The sequence below is a fragment of the Myxine glutinosa genome, chromosome 3 (genome assembly GCF_964187855.1).
Source record: "Myxine glutinosa chromosome 3, kmMyxGlut1.1, whole genome shotgun sequence".
NCBI classification, from domain to species: Eukaryota; Metazoa; Chordata; class Myxini; order Myxiniformes; family Myxinidae; genus Myxine; species Myxine glutinosa.
Window position 1 is genome coordinate 45,838,061 of NC_136263.1, and position 15,830 is coordinate 45,853,890.

General features: G+C 45.8%; 2 protein-coding genes across 3 annotated transcripts in view; one reads left to right on the forward strand and one right to left on the reverse strand.

Annotated features, from left to right (window-relative positions):
• LOC137412342 (uncharacterized) overlaps nt 1–15,830 on the reverse strand; it is a 57,718-nt gene that overhangs the window by 36,485 nt on the left and 5,403 nt on the right. For both annotated transcript variants that reach the window (XM_078773969.1, XM_078773970.1), the window contains exons 3-8: nt 8,196–8,275; nt 7,284–7,990; nt 1,770–1,836; nt 1,268–1,574; nt 842–1,044; nt 559–696 (exon numbers count right to left, since the gene is read on the reverse strand). In XM_078773969.1, the coding sequence (XP_078630095.1) occupies nt 559–696; nt 842–1,044; nt 1,268–1,574; nt 1,770–1,836; nt 7,284–7,990; nt 8,196–8,275 (1,502 nt within the window). The remainder of the gene's footprint in view (nt 1–558; nt 697–841; nt 1,045–1,267; nt 1,575–1,769; nt 1,837–7,283; nt 7,991–8,195; nt 8,276–15,830) is intronic.
• LOC137412343 (uncharacterized) overlaps nt 1–15,830 on the forward strand; it is a 64,130-nt gene that overhangs the window by 2,501 nt on the left and 45,799 nt on the right. The gene's annotated exons all lie outside the window — the stretch shown is intronic.

Sequence of the window (15,830 nt, forward strand, 5' to 3'; positions counted from 1 at the left end):
GCTTGAGTGGCCCAGTCAGAACCCCAAGCTAAATCCAATCGAAAATCTGTGGCATGACTTGAAGATTGCTGTTCTTAAACACTCCCCACCTCAACTTGACTGAGCTTGAACAGTTTTGTACAGAGGAATGGGCAAATATTGCCCAATCAAAGTGTGTAAAGTTGATAGAGGCCTATCCCAACAGAGTTACAGCTATAATTGCTGTCAAAGGTGCATCCACCAAGTGTTAACTCGGGGGGGGGGGGGGGGGGGGGGGGGGTGGACACTTATCCAACCAAGATATTCTAGTTTTGTATTTTTAATTTATTTTCTGAAATTTGTAGAATATGTATTTCACTTGGAAGTCGTAGGTTGAAATGTGTAAATAAAGGTGGGAAAAGTCAGATTTATTGCATTTTAATTCCAGGCTATAAGGCAACAAAAGATGAAAATTCGAAAAGGCATGTAGACTTTCTATAGGCACTGTAAATATAGCAAAGAAAATGTTAAATCGCTATTAAATGTTCACAAAGTATGATTATATGATTATTCACAAAATGGTGGCAAGTGAGATCGTACTTCAATGGCAGTGAGCTGCAGGCTCAGGGACTCCCTATCACGCAAGGCCTGCTGTGCAGCCTGTGCCAAACGCTCACTCAGCCCCACATTCTTCTCTCTCAAGTCCTGCAATTCTCCTTCACCTGAAGCCTGTTCTGCCTGGCCAAACAATCAAAATGGCACAATTCATTACACAAAGAGAATTCAATTTGGTTGGTAGTGAACAACTCTCTCCTCCCTCATCCCAGTGATCATAATGATCCAAAGATTGGTTCATGTACATCGTTTATGGTTGTGGTTCTACCTGCAGGGTCAGCAGCTGCTGCTGCAGGGAAGCACGAGAAGCTTGAGCTCTTGAAAGCTGCTCACAGAACCAGTCCCTAGCCTGTAGGGCACTGGAAAGCTCTTGACTCAAGGTTTGCAGCCGGGCCATTGTCGTGGCCTTGTCGGCACGCAGCTGGATCTGCTCCCTACGCAGAGCATCAGCTTGTGCTCGCAGCATACTCACTGCATGTAACCACACATACAACACTGTGCCTTATGTCCCATTCAACAGTGAAATGCTAAAAATTAAATATGCATTTGAACAAACAGGAAGAACCTACAACCTGATAATGCAACAAATTTAGTTAACGAGGATACAAGTTTCCTGTCCATAAATATTCCCAAAGAAACACCTCATTCTTATTGTGAAAGAACACTACAAGAATAAAGTTTAGGTTTCAAATACCCTCTTTGCTTTTCTCTCCTAGCTCTCCTTCCAACTGCCCAAGATGAGTATCCACACAACTCCTTTGCTCCACAGATTGAGCCAAGTGAGCCTGAAGGCCTCGAGAAGTTCCTTCTGCCTCCCCGAGGGCAGCCCTGACAGCTTGCAGGTCTTGCTCCAGCCTGTTGGCTCTGGCCTCCAATTCATGTGCGGCTCGTCCCGCAGCCTCTTCCCGTAATGTAGCTGCTCGGCAGGAGGTCAGTTGCTGTTGCAGAGCAACACGAGCCGCAGCAAGCAAGGCCTGTAGCTCGGCCTTGTCTCTCATAGCCTGCAGAGAATCGTACATCAAGTAGGAGCATTCCAACTTACAAATAATTAAACCTACTTCAATTACCATGGTAAATGACTGGCTCACTGAAGGAAATGACAAATATGCACGTTCATCACCTACCAGCTTCTTTCCGATAACCTCTTTTGAACAACATCAATCAAGAAAAATGGCACCAACCAAACATTTCCCCACCTGCTTTGCCTCCGCCGTGACACTCTCCACCTGTCCTTGGAGCCGAGCGGCAACGCCTTCAGCAGAACTGCAAAAACACACAAATCAAACTAAAGAAAATCAAGCCACAAAAAGGCTGCAAAATACCAATGCCTCAATTACTGCACTGTGCAGATTCTTCAGCTCAGGGAAAAAATAAATCTTATATTAGAAGAGGAAAGTGAAAGAGTATCTCCCCCCCCCCTCCACCCCTCCTCACCCTTATTTGGAGGGTTCTCCTGCATCAGTGAATGCTCAGCCTAGACGTTTGTCCTTTTCAATGTGGTTTCCAACAAGTATCACACATTCTTCCCAGCAGTGGGTGAGCGAGTGGGTTTTCTGATGCCTTTGGAATATTAAAAGTACCGTATTTTTCGGCGTACAAGTCGATCCGTTTTTCCCTGGAAATCCAGGCCTCAATAGTTATCCTCAATAGACTTATTGAATTGCGTAAATGAAAAATAATTTGCGAAGTGTGATTTTTAAAACATGGGGGCAATACCCCTGGTGCTCACCTGGTGGAATAAACAGTATACTGCACCGACTAAGGGTATTTCAAACCAATTTCAATGACTGCTAGACGACAGGACAGCATGTAGAAAATCATACCAACATAATCATAAGACTTTAAACAAACAAAAACCACCGTTTAGAGGCCATTTTCCCCCGCGAAGCGGGGGTTGGCCTTTTCGGGGACCGTGGTAGTTGTTGTTTTTTGGTCCCCTTTTTGAAGCAATGTTTTACGGCCGGATGCCCTTCCTGACGCCAACCCTTTTTGCCGCCTTCAACGACAAACAGGGAATTACCAGTGAACTGGTACTCAATTAGCTGACCTCGGAAGGATGACAGGCTGAGTCAACCCCCCTGGCATTAATTCGGCGATCGACCGAGATTCGAACCCAGGATCCTAGGATCCTAAGCCGGCACCCTAGCCGCTAGCCCAACACCAGGGATTTAAACAAACAAAGATAAAAAGAATTTGAACAAGCCCCACTTGTATCCTCCCCCCCCCCCCCCCCCCCGTAAACCCGAATAGTGGCAGATATTATTTTTTTTAATGCCATGAACAAACTTCGGTACATCACGGGTGATGAAGGTTGTGGTCAAGTTTCACTGAAATAGTGTGTGTAGTTTCAGAGGAAAAGGCAAATTGCTATTTTTTTTGGGGGGGGGGGGGGGGGAGCGGAGAGATGAAACCGAGATCCACTTCGACCCCGATTTTTTTAATGCCGTGAACAAACTTTAGGCGCCACATAACAAACATTATTTTTTTTAGTATACAGAATCGAGGCTCGTGTAAGAGCTGACACATTGAACATGAAAACATGCACAGACACATAAACCATACAATGAAGGGAGCGGGAGATAAGAGGGGGAGAGAGGGAAGCACACAAGCACAACAACAGAAGAGAACAGGGACGTTGGTAGATCTGTAGAAGGGGGAGGTCTGGGGGAGGAGAGAGGGGTACAAGGTATAAAGCAAATGAACACTTCCAGGAATTTCAGGAAAGAAGTTGGGGATTGAAAGAGGTGGATTTGGGGTGTTTTAACGGGGGAAGAAAAGATCAACGTTTTGGATGGAGGTTCATTGTCATCGACTCAAGTGACTCAAGATAAGAGATGGTGGTGAACAGCTGTTTTGAAGACCTGGAGGGAGGAGAGGGATTGAAGAGTGTGGGAGTTTGTTCCAGATGAGGGAGAAAAGAGGAATGAAAGAGTGAAGGTGAGCAGTCTTGATTTTCGTAGTTTTACCAGAAGAGGGTTGCTGGCAGATGTTGTGCATCCTGCAGAAATATTTGGGGGACAGAGCTCAGACAGAACAGGGAGAGCAAAGCCACAGAGGAGTTGAGTTGGTAGAAGACAGAAAGACCACCTACCAGCCTGCGGTGAGAGAGAAAGGCCCTCAGAATCAACTTCAAATATCATTATCAATATTGTTGCGGGTTTAGAACCCACACTTGTGTAAATATGGAACTCTTGTAAATATGACATTAAAGGTTAAAGGTTGCACCCATAGTTAGTCCACAAGCAACATGTAGGCCACCATATAACTTTAGTTATTTCATTATTATGTGTTTTAGATAAGGCCGTGTTTCCAATAGTTGAATCTGCATTGCATAAATTAAATAAGAGTAGGTCCCCAATCCAATTCCGGCCATTTTGCTAACCTCTCTCTCCCAGCGATGCCATTACGCGCCTCTGCCAGCAGCAGCCGCCTTAGCGTTCGCTCAAGCGCCGCCATAAACCATGCGGTCAGGCCTGAGGAAAAAGGGGGCGGAACGCCAAGAAGAGAGTGTGGCCTGTCAACCAGCCGTCAAAGGCGTGGCCGGTAAGCCCTCACCAGCCAACCAGGGCTGAGGGAATATCACTGACGGGCGTGGCTTTATGAAGCGCGGAGTGATCATGGCTCACATGATATAAGCGCGAATGCAAAGCCCTTTCACAGGAGTCGTGCGAGAGCGGCGTTAACAGACTGCGCACACGGACTTATTTTGATGAGAGAGCGCTGGTTGGACTTGGTCGGCAGCATGCATTACAAACGGACTGGTGGGAGAGCGCGCATTTGAACGAGTTTGGTTGGAGAGGCGCTTATACGAGTGATTGGGAAATGCGCACGAGTTTGGTTGGAGATGCGCTTATTAACGAACTTGTCCGGGAGCGCACACGTACAGGACACCAGCCTCCCCCCCGCTATATGTAAGGTCCGGTCACGTTCCAACGATACGCCGAGCTGCCTGCCGGGTTTTTGCCCGCTGGACTGGAGCCTCACCTGGAGTCGGACCTCACCAGTACAAGAGGTCCGACCCTCTACCTGGACCTTCCACCCTACCAGCTACAATCCCCGTGTGAGTGTGTATGTTTGTCTGGGGTATAGAATAAGACTGCTTTAAGACTGCCCTGTGTCCTGCTTCTTCTTCTTCCTTTCTTGTACATTCTTTCCTTTCCTCTTTTTTTCGTAATAAATTCACCTGTTCTTTCTGGTTTCATCTTGATCCCTTCGCTTTCGTCTTTTCTCAATTGAGTACTTGTGGCACAATTAGGAACCGCTCAGAATCGGGTTTAGTCTCATTGTTAACAGCTCGGATCGCGGATTGCTAACCGCTCGGCATTTTCCAACATATCCGTGGTTCGAGCGGGAGTTATTCCCTCGTTTCCGGCCGGCGTTGGTACTTAGGTAGTAGTGAACCCCTAGGCCTAACAAACCCTATCTAACGCCACGCCGGAAAGGACGTTATAACCCCCAGGACTCGGGACGGCCAGCTAAAAAGACAAGGGGATTTATCCCCCCCCCCCCCTTGATAAGGGGAGCGCCGACCCCCCGAGATCCGCAGCAATATCAATCAGCCTTCAGAACAAATATAATTTGTGCCAAATTTGGTCGCAATTCCTTCAGCAGTTTCGGGGAAAAAGTTTGAAGTGTTTACGAACTGACGGACAACGTGCCATCGCATAAGCTCCCCTGAACTTCGTTCCAGGTGAGCTAAAAATATATTTTGTACAATTATTAATTTAAGGAACACTACAGAATTCATTGCCCAGAACGTTTGCTGATTGGGTGAGCGTTAATCCGTTACGTTAATCCGTTCACTCACACATGCAAAATTATCCAATCAATAACGAGCACGCACTCGCCAATTATGTTTGATCTAGCCCTTTCAATCCAAATCATATGTATCCATCCTTGCTATGTCATCTCAAAATGACAAATATAATTACAATGTATTTACATTCCTGGTGGTGGTGTGGTTGGTATGCAGCCTATGGCTGCTTGGCTACATCATTTTCTGGGAGCACGGCTGAGCCACTGATGCACTGCCCCCCCCATTACCAGTCAGATGGTACACATTTTGCCGACCTCGGAAGGAAGTCAGGCCGAGTCAACCCACCAAGTGTTAATTCAATGGCACGATAGGGGCTTTAACTCAGGACCCTAAGTTCTCAAGCCAGCCACCTTAACCGTTAAGGCAACACCAGGCTTTTTACATTCCTAATTTAAATCGGAAAGGTGTCCCACACAGTAGTTCAAATAATATGCACAAGACAGATTAATATTCACAACCCTGGAAGTACAGTAGGTAGTGATGCATTGAGAGTGTCAGGAAATAGAATATATGAATGATCGTTTTAAGGCCATTTTTCCCCGCTAGAGCGGGGGTTAGCCTTGCGGGCCCCATGACAATCATGGTTCCCTGTTTGAGGCAATGTTTTTATGGCCGGATGCCCTTCCTGACGCCAACCCTTGGTCACGCTCTTACGATGCGCAGGGATACGGTGTGCCTATTCTGATTTGGGGTACACACCGTGATCATTCATCCCAGCAAGCTGGTACTCAATTTGCCGACCTCGGAAGGATGACAGGCTGAGTCAACCCCCCTGGCCGGCGTTGGTACTTAGGTAGTAGTGAACCCCTAGGCCTAACAAACCCTATCTAACGCCACGCCGGAAAGGACGTTATAACCCCCATTCAGCGATCGACCGGGATTCGAACCCAGGATCCTAGGATCCCATTCCGGCACCCTAACCGCTAAGCCAACGCCAGGCTTACACCTCTATTGTTCTAACACTTTTGCTAATTACCATAGTTGAGGTAGCTTTGTCTTGTACTACAAATAGACTTGTCGATGAATGAAAGAAAGAACTAGACATCATTTGACGTCACAATGTTGACCAATATGCCTCCGCCAACATTGTTACATCATAATGCATACTTGTACCAGGTTTGATTTAAATCCCTTCAGTTGTTCCCAAGTATCACATTTCTACCTGACATGACATGACCTCTGACCTTTGACCTCTTGATGCCAAAATATAATCGGCTCATCTTCGCATCATAATATATACGTATACCAAGTTTGATCAAAATCCCATCACTGGTTCACAAGTTATCGCGGTAACAGAATTTTTACCTAACAAGACCTCTGACCGTTGGCCTCGTGACCCCATCATCTAATCGGTTCATATTTACATCATTATACATACCTGTACCAAGTTTGACTTAGAGATCCCTTCAGCCGTTCTCAAGTTAGCACCTACGAAAACCTATCATGGACACACAGATGGACGGACGGACAACCCGAAAACGTAATGCCTCCGGCGACTTCATCGGTGGAGGTATAAAAATATTCGTCCATGGGAAAAAAAAGAAGTTTTAAGTCATAAGTCACTACAACAGTAGATCCATGAACATAAAACCCACAAGCGACATTCAATAGCACTCTACTCCACTCCACACCACCCCAGCAAATCTCTCATTTGTCAAACCTTTTTTAAAATACAGCTCTTTATTACTGATGGAGAAAAACTGTTTATATTGCTTTACTAACTACACGCCAAGATTTTGTTTTACATGCAAAAAGACCAGAATTATTTTGTACAATAAAACTTCATCCACCATTGTGTTCATGATTAAAAATCTCATCTCTCATTCGAATTGCAAATTGGTCCCAGATCTAGATCCAAATAGTGTTTTAATGTTCCCGACAGAGAAGCACTTACCTTGACAAGGCATAGTCCATGTCCTCTACTCGTTCTCTTGTATCCAGATCTAGATCCCGCTGCTTTACCTCCGTCGCTACAGCTTCCGCAGTTGCTCTCAGCAATTCATGGATTGAAGGAAAAGTTCCGTATGCAGTTCCAACAATTGCTGGAGTCACCCTCATCATTTCCCCACCCTGTTTACCATCCCCGATTCCTATCTGCTCACGGATCGTCGTGTCTTCCTTGTGGTGAAAATAAGCAACATCATTCCCCCCATTCAGAGCAGCAGCTTCCCAAACATCATCACAGGCCCCAGTTAGACATGGTCCTACTGTGGACGGTCTTTCTTGCTCTCCTCCAACAATAAATTCCACAACACTCCCAGACCCACCTCCTTCCATAACCCCAGTGCTTTCACCTGAACCTTTGTCCTTGCTCCCTCTAGTTATGGCATTCCTCATTCCACCTTGCAGACGCTTGCTCTTCCCATCTCCCTTGCCTCGTTCTTCCTGGATATTTGAGTGCTCCTCCATGATTAGGTCCTGAAGAGAGTGCACACGCCGTTTTTCCGAAGAGGGTGGCAGGCGCAGGCTACCCAGCTTAGGCCCACGAGGAGGAGGCATCGACTGAGGGACATATTCTGTCCGGGTACCACTGGTTACAGCACGGGGCAGCATTTCTGGGTTGAGCATAACTTCAGGATCCAAGGTACTGTGCGTTTCTGTCTGTTCAGACACAAGTATACAAAATACTTTGATTAAAAAAAAAAAAAAATTGAGCTGGACACACATATTAGCCTACACGCATAGTAAATCCTCACTACAAAAGGTCTTCATAACACTAACCCTTTCATCATGAAATCACTTTTTTATTATTATTCTACCTCTGTGAAAGCAATGTGACTTGTACACGTACTGTATGAGAACATACCCGGTGCTTGTGGCGCTGAGACCGATATTCTTGCAGCTGCTCCTCAATGTTCCTTCGTGCCTGAGTCGTTTCACCATCAGCTGAAGAAGCACAGCATACAATATCCTCAATATCGCACAAAAGCTTGCTCTGAGCTTTCTTGTGCATTCTCTGATGTTTCATTTAAGAAGAAAGTCATTCAAGAAAAGCCATGTTTAAATTGTGCTGGTGGAACCATATACAGCAGAAATGAGGCTGAACGACTTCCCATAACCCCTTGCTGCAAAAAACAAAACAAAAAAAAACAAACAAATTTTACAAATCGAATACCGATTATAATAAATATACATTTTTATGGGGAAATATATGCACGTAATCACAAAAAAAAAAATGCCCAAATTTTGACTTCATCCCTAACCTTCCTTATACCTACCTGTACTATGTACTTTTCTCCTGAATCCCCTTTACCTTTGTTTGCCTACTCTCAAGTTTCCCAGACTTAAATGGAGTAATAAAGGTCAGAAGAGAGTAAAATCAAGATGAACTAGAACAGCACTCGGTAGAGCGCATACCTCCGCCAGGCTGAACAATTTTTGTTTTGTATCCCACTGACAGGCCGGATCTGGATTATCTGCCAAATTTCGTTTGAATCCGTCCACAACTTTTTGAGATCTTGTTCACAGACAGACAGGGGTGAAAACGGCGGAGGTAAAGAGGTGAAGTAGATGGATCATGGATAGTTCAGTAGCCATGAAATTTAGGTTTACATTAGAAAAACGAATGTAGGAAAAGTGGGAAGAGAAAGAATATTCACAAGCAATTTTGAAGAATTGGGGTGATGGGCTGTCAAGATGGCAGGAAATTCCAGAAGTTGGAATGAAGAAGGATAATGAATCAGGTTATCACATTTCAGATAGAGTATAGCCAATGGATTGGTTCACGTAATGACTGCCAAGTGCTCCTTTGTTAATATCTAAAGTAATAAGGTATTTACAGTATTTTTGTGGAACTATGGAATTTGTTCACCATACATGGTGGGTAGGAGAGCCAATTTTTTTTTTTTTTTTTTTTTTTGTATACAAGATCGAGGCTCGTGAAAGAGCGAACATTAATCACACAGAAAGACAAACCGACACATAAAACATATAACATCGGGAGCGGTAGACAAGATGGGGAGAGAGGGGGAAGGACACAAACACAACATTTGAGAGCAGGGACCGAGAGACATGGAGACATCGAGAGATCTGAGAGAGGGCGAGGGCTTTGGGGGGGGGGGGGGGGTGCATGGGAAGGGGGCGGTGGGAGAGGTATAAAACATATGGACACTGCCAGGACTTCCAGGAAAGAAGTTGGAATTTCAAACAAGGTGGATCTGGGGTGAATTAGCGGGGGTAGAAAAGATCAAGGTTTTGGATGGTGGAAGATAAGAGATGGTGGTGAACAGCTGTTTTAAAGACCTGGAGGGAGGAGTGGGATTGAAGGGAGTGAGGGAGTTTGTTCCAGAGGCGGGAGAAAAGAGGAATGAAAGAGTGAAGGTGAGCAGAGAGCCGAGATTTCGGCAGTTTAACCATCAGAGGGTTGCTGGCAGATCTTGTGCGACCTGTAGGAATATTTGGGGGACAGAGCACAGAGAGAGCTGGGGGTGCAAGGCCGGAGAGGAGTCGGTAGAAGACAGAAAGACCACCTACCTACCTGCGGTGAGTGAGTGAAAGGCCCTCAGAGATAGCTTCATCGCGGGAGATTCCAATAATTCTGAAAGCTTTGGTTTCAACAGCGTGAAGCCGAGCTAGGTGTGAGGCAGGAGCACTGGCCCATAGGGGAGAACAGTATTCCATTGAGCTGCGGATGAAAGCCTTGTATGTGGTGAGGAGCTCAGGTGTGCCGAGGAAGGACTTCGCACGACGGAGGATGCCCAGTCGGCGACTGGCTTTGGAGACCAGCTTGGAAATGTGGTTTTCCCAAGAAAGATCATGGCAGATAGTGAGACCCAAAATCTTGAGCGACAGAACTTCTTGGAGAGGATTGTTGAGAAAGTAGATGGGAGGGTTGTCCAGTCGATCTTTTCGGAGAGACATAGTAAGAATGTGAGATTTGTCAGGATTGAAAGACATGTTCCACTTGTTTGACCAGTCTGTGATTTTGTCCAGGTCTTCAGAGAGTGAGGAGGCAGCAGACTGCCGATCTGAGGGAAGAGGAATGGAGCGGCAGAGAGTGGAGTCATCAGCAAAGAGATAGAGAGGATTTTCGAGAGAGTCAGAGAGATCATTGATGAAGACCAGAAAAAGCACGGGGCCCAGAACACTGCCTTGGGGAACTCTAGCCTGAACAGGAAGAGGAGATGAGAGAAACCCATTCAGGGCCACACGTTGACGACGACTAGAGAGGAAGTCCGCCAGCCATGCGTGGAGATTTCCATGGATACCAAAGGAGGAGAGTTTGGTGAGCAGAGCGGGGTGCCAGACCGTGTCGAAGGCACGTGATATGTCGAGGGAGACAGCTCTAATTTCCTGTTTGGCATTGAGGACCTCCATCCATTGTTGAGACAGCAGTAGCAGCATGTCCAGAGTAGAGTGACCTGGTCTGAACCCAAATTGATGATCAGAGATCAAGCCATTGGAGAAGAGGAAAGATTTCATATCCGAAGCAATGATGGATTCCATGACTTTGCTGATAATTGGGAGAAGGCTGATTGGTCTGTAGTTGCTAGGATCTGTTTTTGCACCTTTTTTGTGCAAAGCGGTGATGTTGGCTGATTTCCAAGCAGATGGCAGTTGACCTTGAGCAAAAGAGAGGGTGAAGAGAACAGAGAGAGGGTGAGATAGAGCAGCAGAGCAGGATTTTAGGACCCGTGGGCTGATGCCGTCGGGTCCAGTTGCAGAATCAGATTTGAGGGTTGATAGAAACTTTTCCACCTTGTCAGGAGGAAAGGACACGGAGTCCAGGAGCAGCAGGGTACGACTGGGTATGGTGGGTACAGAGAGGGATGGGTTTGGGACACAAGATTTAGAGGCAAACACAGAGTTGAGGCATTCAGCTTTTTCACGTGCGGAGTCAGCTGTGTAGCCGTTTGAGGTAAGGGAGGGGATGGAGGGGGAACAAACACCAGAAACGGATTTGACCAGACGCCACCAGGATTTGGAAGAGGGAGACAGATAAGAGAGTTCGGTCTTGAGAACGGTGAGATATTGTTTCCTGGCTCTCCTGAGGGTGGACACACTTGTTTCGGGCTTTGTGAAAGGAAATGAGATTTCCTTCCGTTGGATTTGCTTTCCAGGAGACGAAGGCAAGTTGTTTCTGGGCAACAGCCTCACCACAAGATTCCGTGTACCATGGACGGGAGGAAGGGTATGACAACTGAAGACGAGATGGGATAAATCTGTGCATGAGAGAGAGCAATTTACTTTGGAAGAATTCCCAGGATGAGTTGATGTCAGAGGTGGTAGAGATGGGAGACCAGTCCAGATGATTGATGGCTGCTTGAAGACCGTGCCAGTTGGCCTGAGTGAAATGCCAGACTCGTCGACGCTGAGCAGGCTCCCTGAGGATGGTCAGAGAGATGTCCACTTTAACAAGGACATGATCAGATGATCCGATCGGAGCAGAAGAAGAGCAGCAGACATTTTCAGGGAAGTTAGTCATAACCAAGTCCAGAAGAGAAGATGTTCCGTTGACTGAGATCCGGGTCGGGAAATTGACAGATTGTGTCAGTCCCAGTGAGTCGCAGAAGTCCTTTGCTGAGGAGCCATGGCTGGTGAGAGAGGTACCCACACCCAGCCAACTGGCATGATGACAGTTGAAATCACCACATATGAGGAAGAGAGAGTTGGGATGAGTAGATAGAAGTTGATCCATATCATCAGACAGCGAGATGTAGATGGAGTCATCACTGTTTGGTGGACGGTACAACACACATATGAACAAGAGGTGGGAGCGAAGGGGGAGCCGTAGCCAGAGGTATTCCTGGGGGTGAGGTGGAGAGAGTGCAGTGCAGGGCGAGTGAGGAAGAGAGTTTTTGATAAAGATAGCAACCCCGCCTCCAGGACGAGGCTCAGGTCTATCATACCGGAGGAGGGAGTAGCCCGGGAGAGATATTATGGAATCAGAGACATCATAAAGGAGGAAAGTTTCTGTTAAGCAGATCACGTCTGGTTTGACAGAAGCAACCTGTATGGAGAGATCAGTTAAGTTTGAACGAAGGCCCCGGATGTTTGAGGTCCATACCGTTAATGAAGAGGAAGGGGGAGCATCAGATACAGAACAGGGGGGAGGAGGGGTAGGGTAAGATGTGGAAGAGGTGGAAGAGGTAGGGAGAGCTGTTGAAGGTGTGTCAGAGATTTCAGAATAGCTCGGAGAAAGGGAAGGATGGGGCGGACAAAAGGATTGATGGCGATTGGGTGAGCCACAATGAGGTGTTATTTGAGGAGGGGGAAGAGCGAGGCAGAAGGTTGGGGGAGATGGAGGTGAGAGTTTGAAGGGGGAAGAAGTGGGGAGGACGCTTTGAGGAGGGGGAGTGAGAGGGGGGAAATTGAGAAGCAATGAGGGTGGGGAGATTTGAAGGGGAGGGGTGAGGGGGGAGTTTGGGAGGGAAGGGACAAGGGGAGGGATTTGAAAGGGATGGGATATGGGGGAGACTTGGAGGGGAGGGGTGAGGCAGGAGTCTAGGAGGGGAGGGGCGAGGGGGCGTCTTGGCGGGGAGGGGTGAGGGGGTAGTTTAGGAGGGAGGGGGCAAGGGTGGAGATTTGAAAGGGATGGGTGATGGGGAAGATTTGGAGGGGAGGGGTGATGGGGAAGATTTGGAGGGGAGGGGTTATGGGGAAGATTTGGAGGGGAGGGGTGAGATTGGATTTTTGAAAGTGTACGATTTATGGGAAACGAACATTTATTGCAAAATGAGTTTCTTGTGACCTTCGAGTTAAAAATACGTTTAAGGACGCTGGATGGAGGATGGAGTGCAGGAGAGTTTAGGGAATGTAGAAAAAAGGCACTATAGGAGATGGATATTTTTTTTGGGATGAATTGATTTGGTGAGCAAGTCGAAAGCAGCCTTTTAAAGAAGAAGAAGAAAAAGGTGTTATAAAATATGACGGAATACATAACTTGAGGGGAAAGTGTAAACATTGAAGGTTAATGAGTGAAAACTATCTGGGGAAATGGGGGAGAAACACGTGGTCGAAGAACGAACGAACGAATAAGAATGAATAAACGAATGAGAACAGAGAAGGAAATGTTTTTTTTTTTGTTTGTTTTTTTTTGAGTTGAGATTTACACAAGGAAGTAGGCTATGGGTGAAAAGACTGGGAATACAGAGAACGAAAGTTATTGGATCACAAAACGATGGACCGCTGAGAGAAAATCCATATCAATTAGCGAATACTCGTCGAAAATAACATCAATTTGGTAGTTCAGAAGCAGATTCTGCACAAGTGCAACTTCAGCAGGATGCTGTACACTTGTCTCATGATACACAGACACACACCTTTACCTATACTGTTAGCTGGAGACTCGTCGACGTGTCTGTTCGTTGGGAATTTCTGCTTTTGGGGCCTGAAATTATTGATGACTCGCGAAATTTAAACAGTCCCCCACCCAAAGTGAAATACTGTTTTACGTCGAATACGTTCTGTTAAATTAACTGGGTTGACAGTCTTAGACATCGATGAGCTCAGCCATATTGATGGATTACCTGCACACCAAGGTAGCATGTATTTATTGGCTGAACATTGGCTCAGTGGCATTCAAAATTAATTTCCATTTGGAAACGCAGCATAAAGTGTTTTGTAACTAGCTATGTTATCGTTCGATTCTCATCTCATCACAATGATCAGCATGTTGTTACGTGTTCCTCCCCGACCTCCTGGTCTCGGTATACCTCCGAACCCCGAGAGGACCCACGGCAGAAAAATATGTTATTCCGTGTAGTGCTGTTAGCTAGATTCAAAATCCCGTCTCGGAACCGTCTCGATAAATTTTCAATTTTCATAACGGGATCTCGGCTCGGCTCGGTTCCCGGCAAAGTAAAAAATAAAAAAATAAAAAAATAAAAATTAAAAATAAATAAATAAATAATAAGGCTTCAAAAATAATGGAATTTCATTACAATATATAAACAACAATGAAAAAAATTCATTTCTGATGTTGAGTACTTAAATTCCGACTTAGCTTCCATTTACCGGGATGAAATAAAATACACCGCCTACATGCAGATGATCGGCCACCGACGGGACCGGGTTATCTCATTACAGTTTGTATTGTCGTGTAATTTCTTGCTCGGAATGTCAGAGAGAGGGAGAAAATGTTTCTGCTCAGGCATATTCGAGTCCAGGTTGGAGTTTCATTATCATTTTGTGAGTTGTGATCGCCAAGGGGCTCGCTCCCCCCCCCCCCCCCCCCCGCCCGGCAATGCCGGGTACTTCTGCTAGTAAATTATAAAGCAGGCGGTGTAGTGATCACCCCCCCCCCCCCCCCCCTCCTTATTTTGACTCTGTGACTAAAGTAAACGTAATCAACTTATCAGGCCTTAAGTGGAGATAAGATAACCAAAATACTTTCACATTCAAACCGTCAAACCAAACCCCGAGGAATTCTTACAATTTATAGATTTAGCGTTGCAATTAAACATAAACGTTCATCAAAAACTCATTTCATAAAACTACATAATGTATTGTACTTGTATTAATACATTGTGTGTAGAATAATCCGTTATAAACGTGTTTTTAATCTAAATAAATATCGTCCCTCCAATCACGGAGCCTCGAGCGAGTCCCTCGATATTAATGTGCAAAAGACCATAGCAACCACATCCTGTAACTCGTCTCCAAGGACGGACACGTGACCGCAGCGTAAAGCGGAGTGAGGCGGAGTGATACAGCGGAAGGATTCAACGGTTTAAATGAAGCCGCGATGCGGCGGATTTTCATTGTGACCTTTAATCCTGATTTCGTTACTTCCGCCACCAAAGGTGGATGGAGATTATGTTTTCACTCCTGTCTGTTTGTCCGTTTGTTTGTGAACACAATATCTCAAAAAGTTGTGGACGGATTCGGACGAAATTTTGTGGAGATGCAGCGTGTGTGACAAGAACGACATGATTAGATGTTGGTGAAGATCCGGATTCGGAATTCGGATTCGTTTGCAGTGCATTGTTTGTTGACAAGGGGAAAATCCTGGAACAGTGAGTTTACTTTATCTATCATCGTTTGTCAGTTCAGCTGCACTTGCGAAAAATGATGCTTGTGCAGAAGCAGAGTAATGAAAGCAAGGCTCAATAAATGCCTCTATTATGGAAAATATCTGCAAGAAGTTGGAATTTTAACCGGGATTTTTTTACCGAGAAATTGCGTCAGTCAATTTATCTCGGGATCGTCCCGAGACCGTCTCGAAAGCCGAAACCGCCGGGATTTCGTCCCGGTCTCGGCTCGGTTGACAGCCCTAATTCCGTGTCAAAATCAATATTGAAACCACACCAATGGTTATCAACAAACAAATAACATATTAAAAATCACACAGGAATAACGATACAACAATGATAGCAATCAACAATACAATCAATATATCTTAAGATGGTACCATCTGCTGAAGTAACAACTCACTGCGCTCCCAGTGAATGGAACAGAACACTCCTCAATGTCTCTATAACGCAAAGGTGATCCCGGCGAA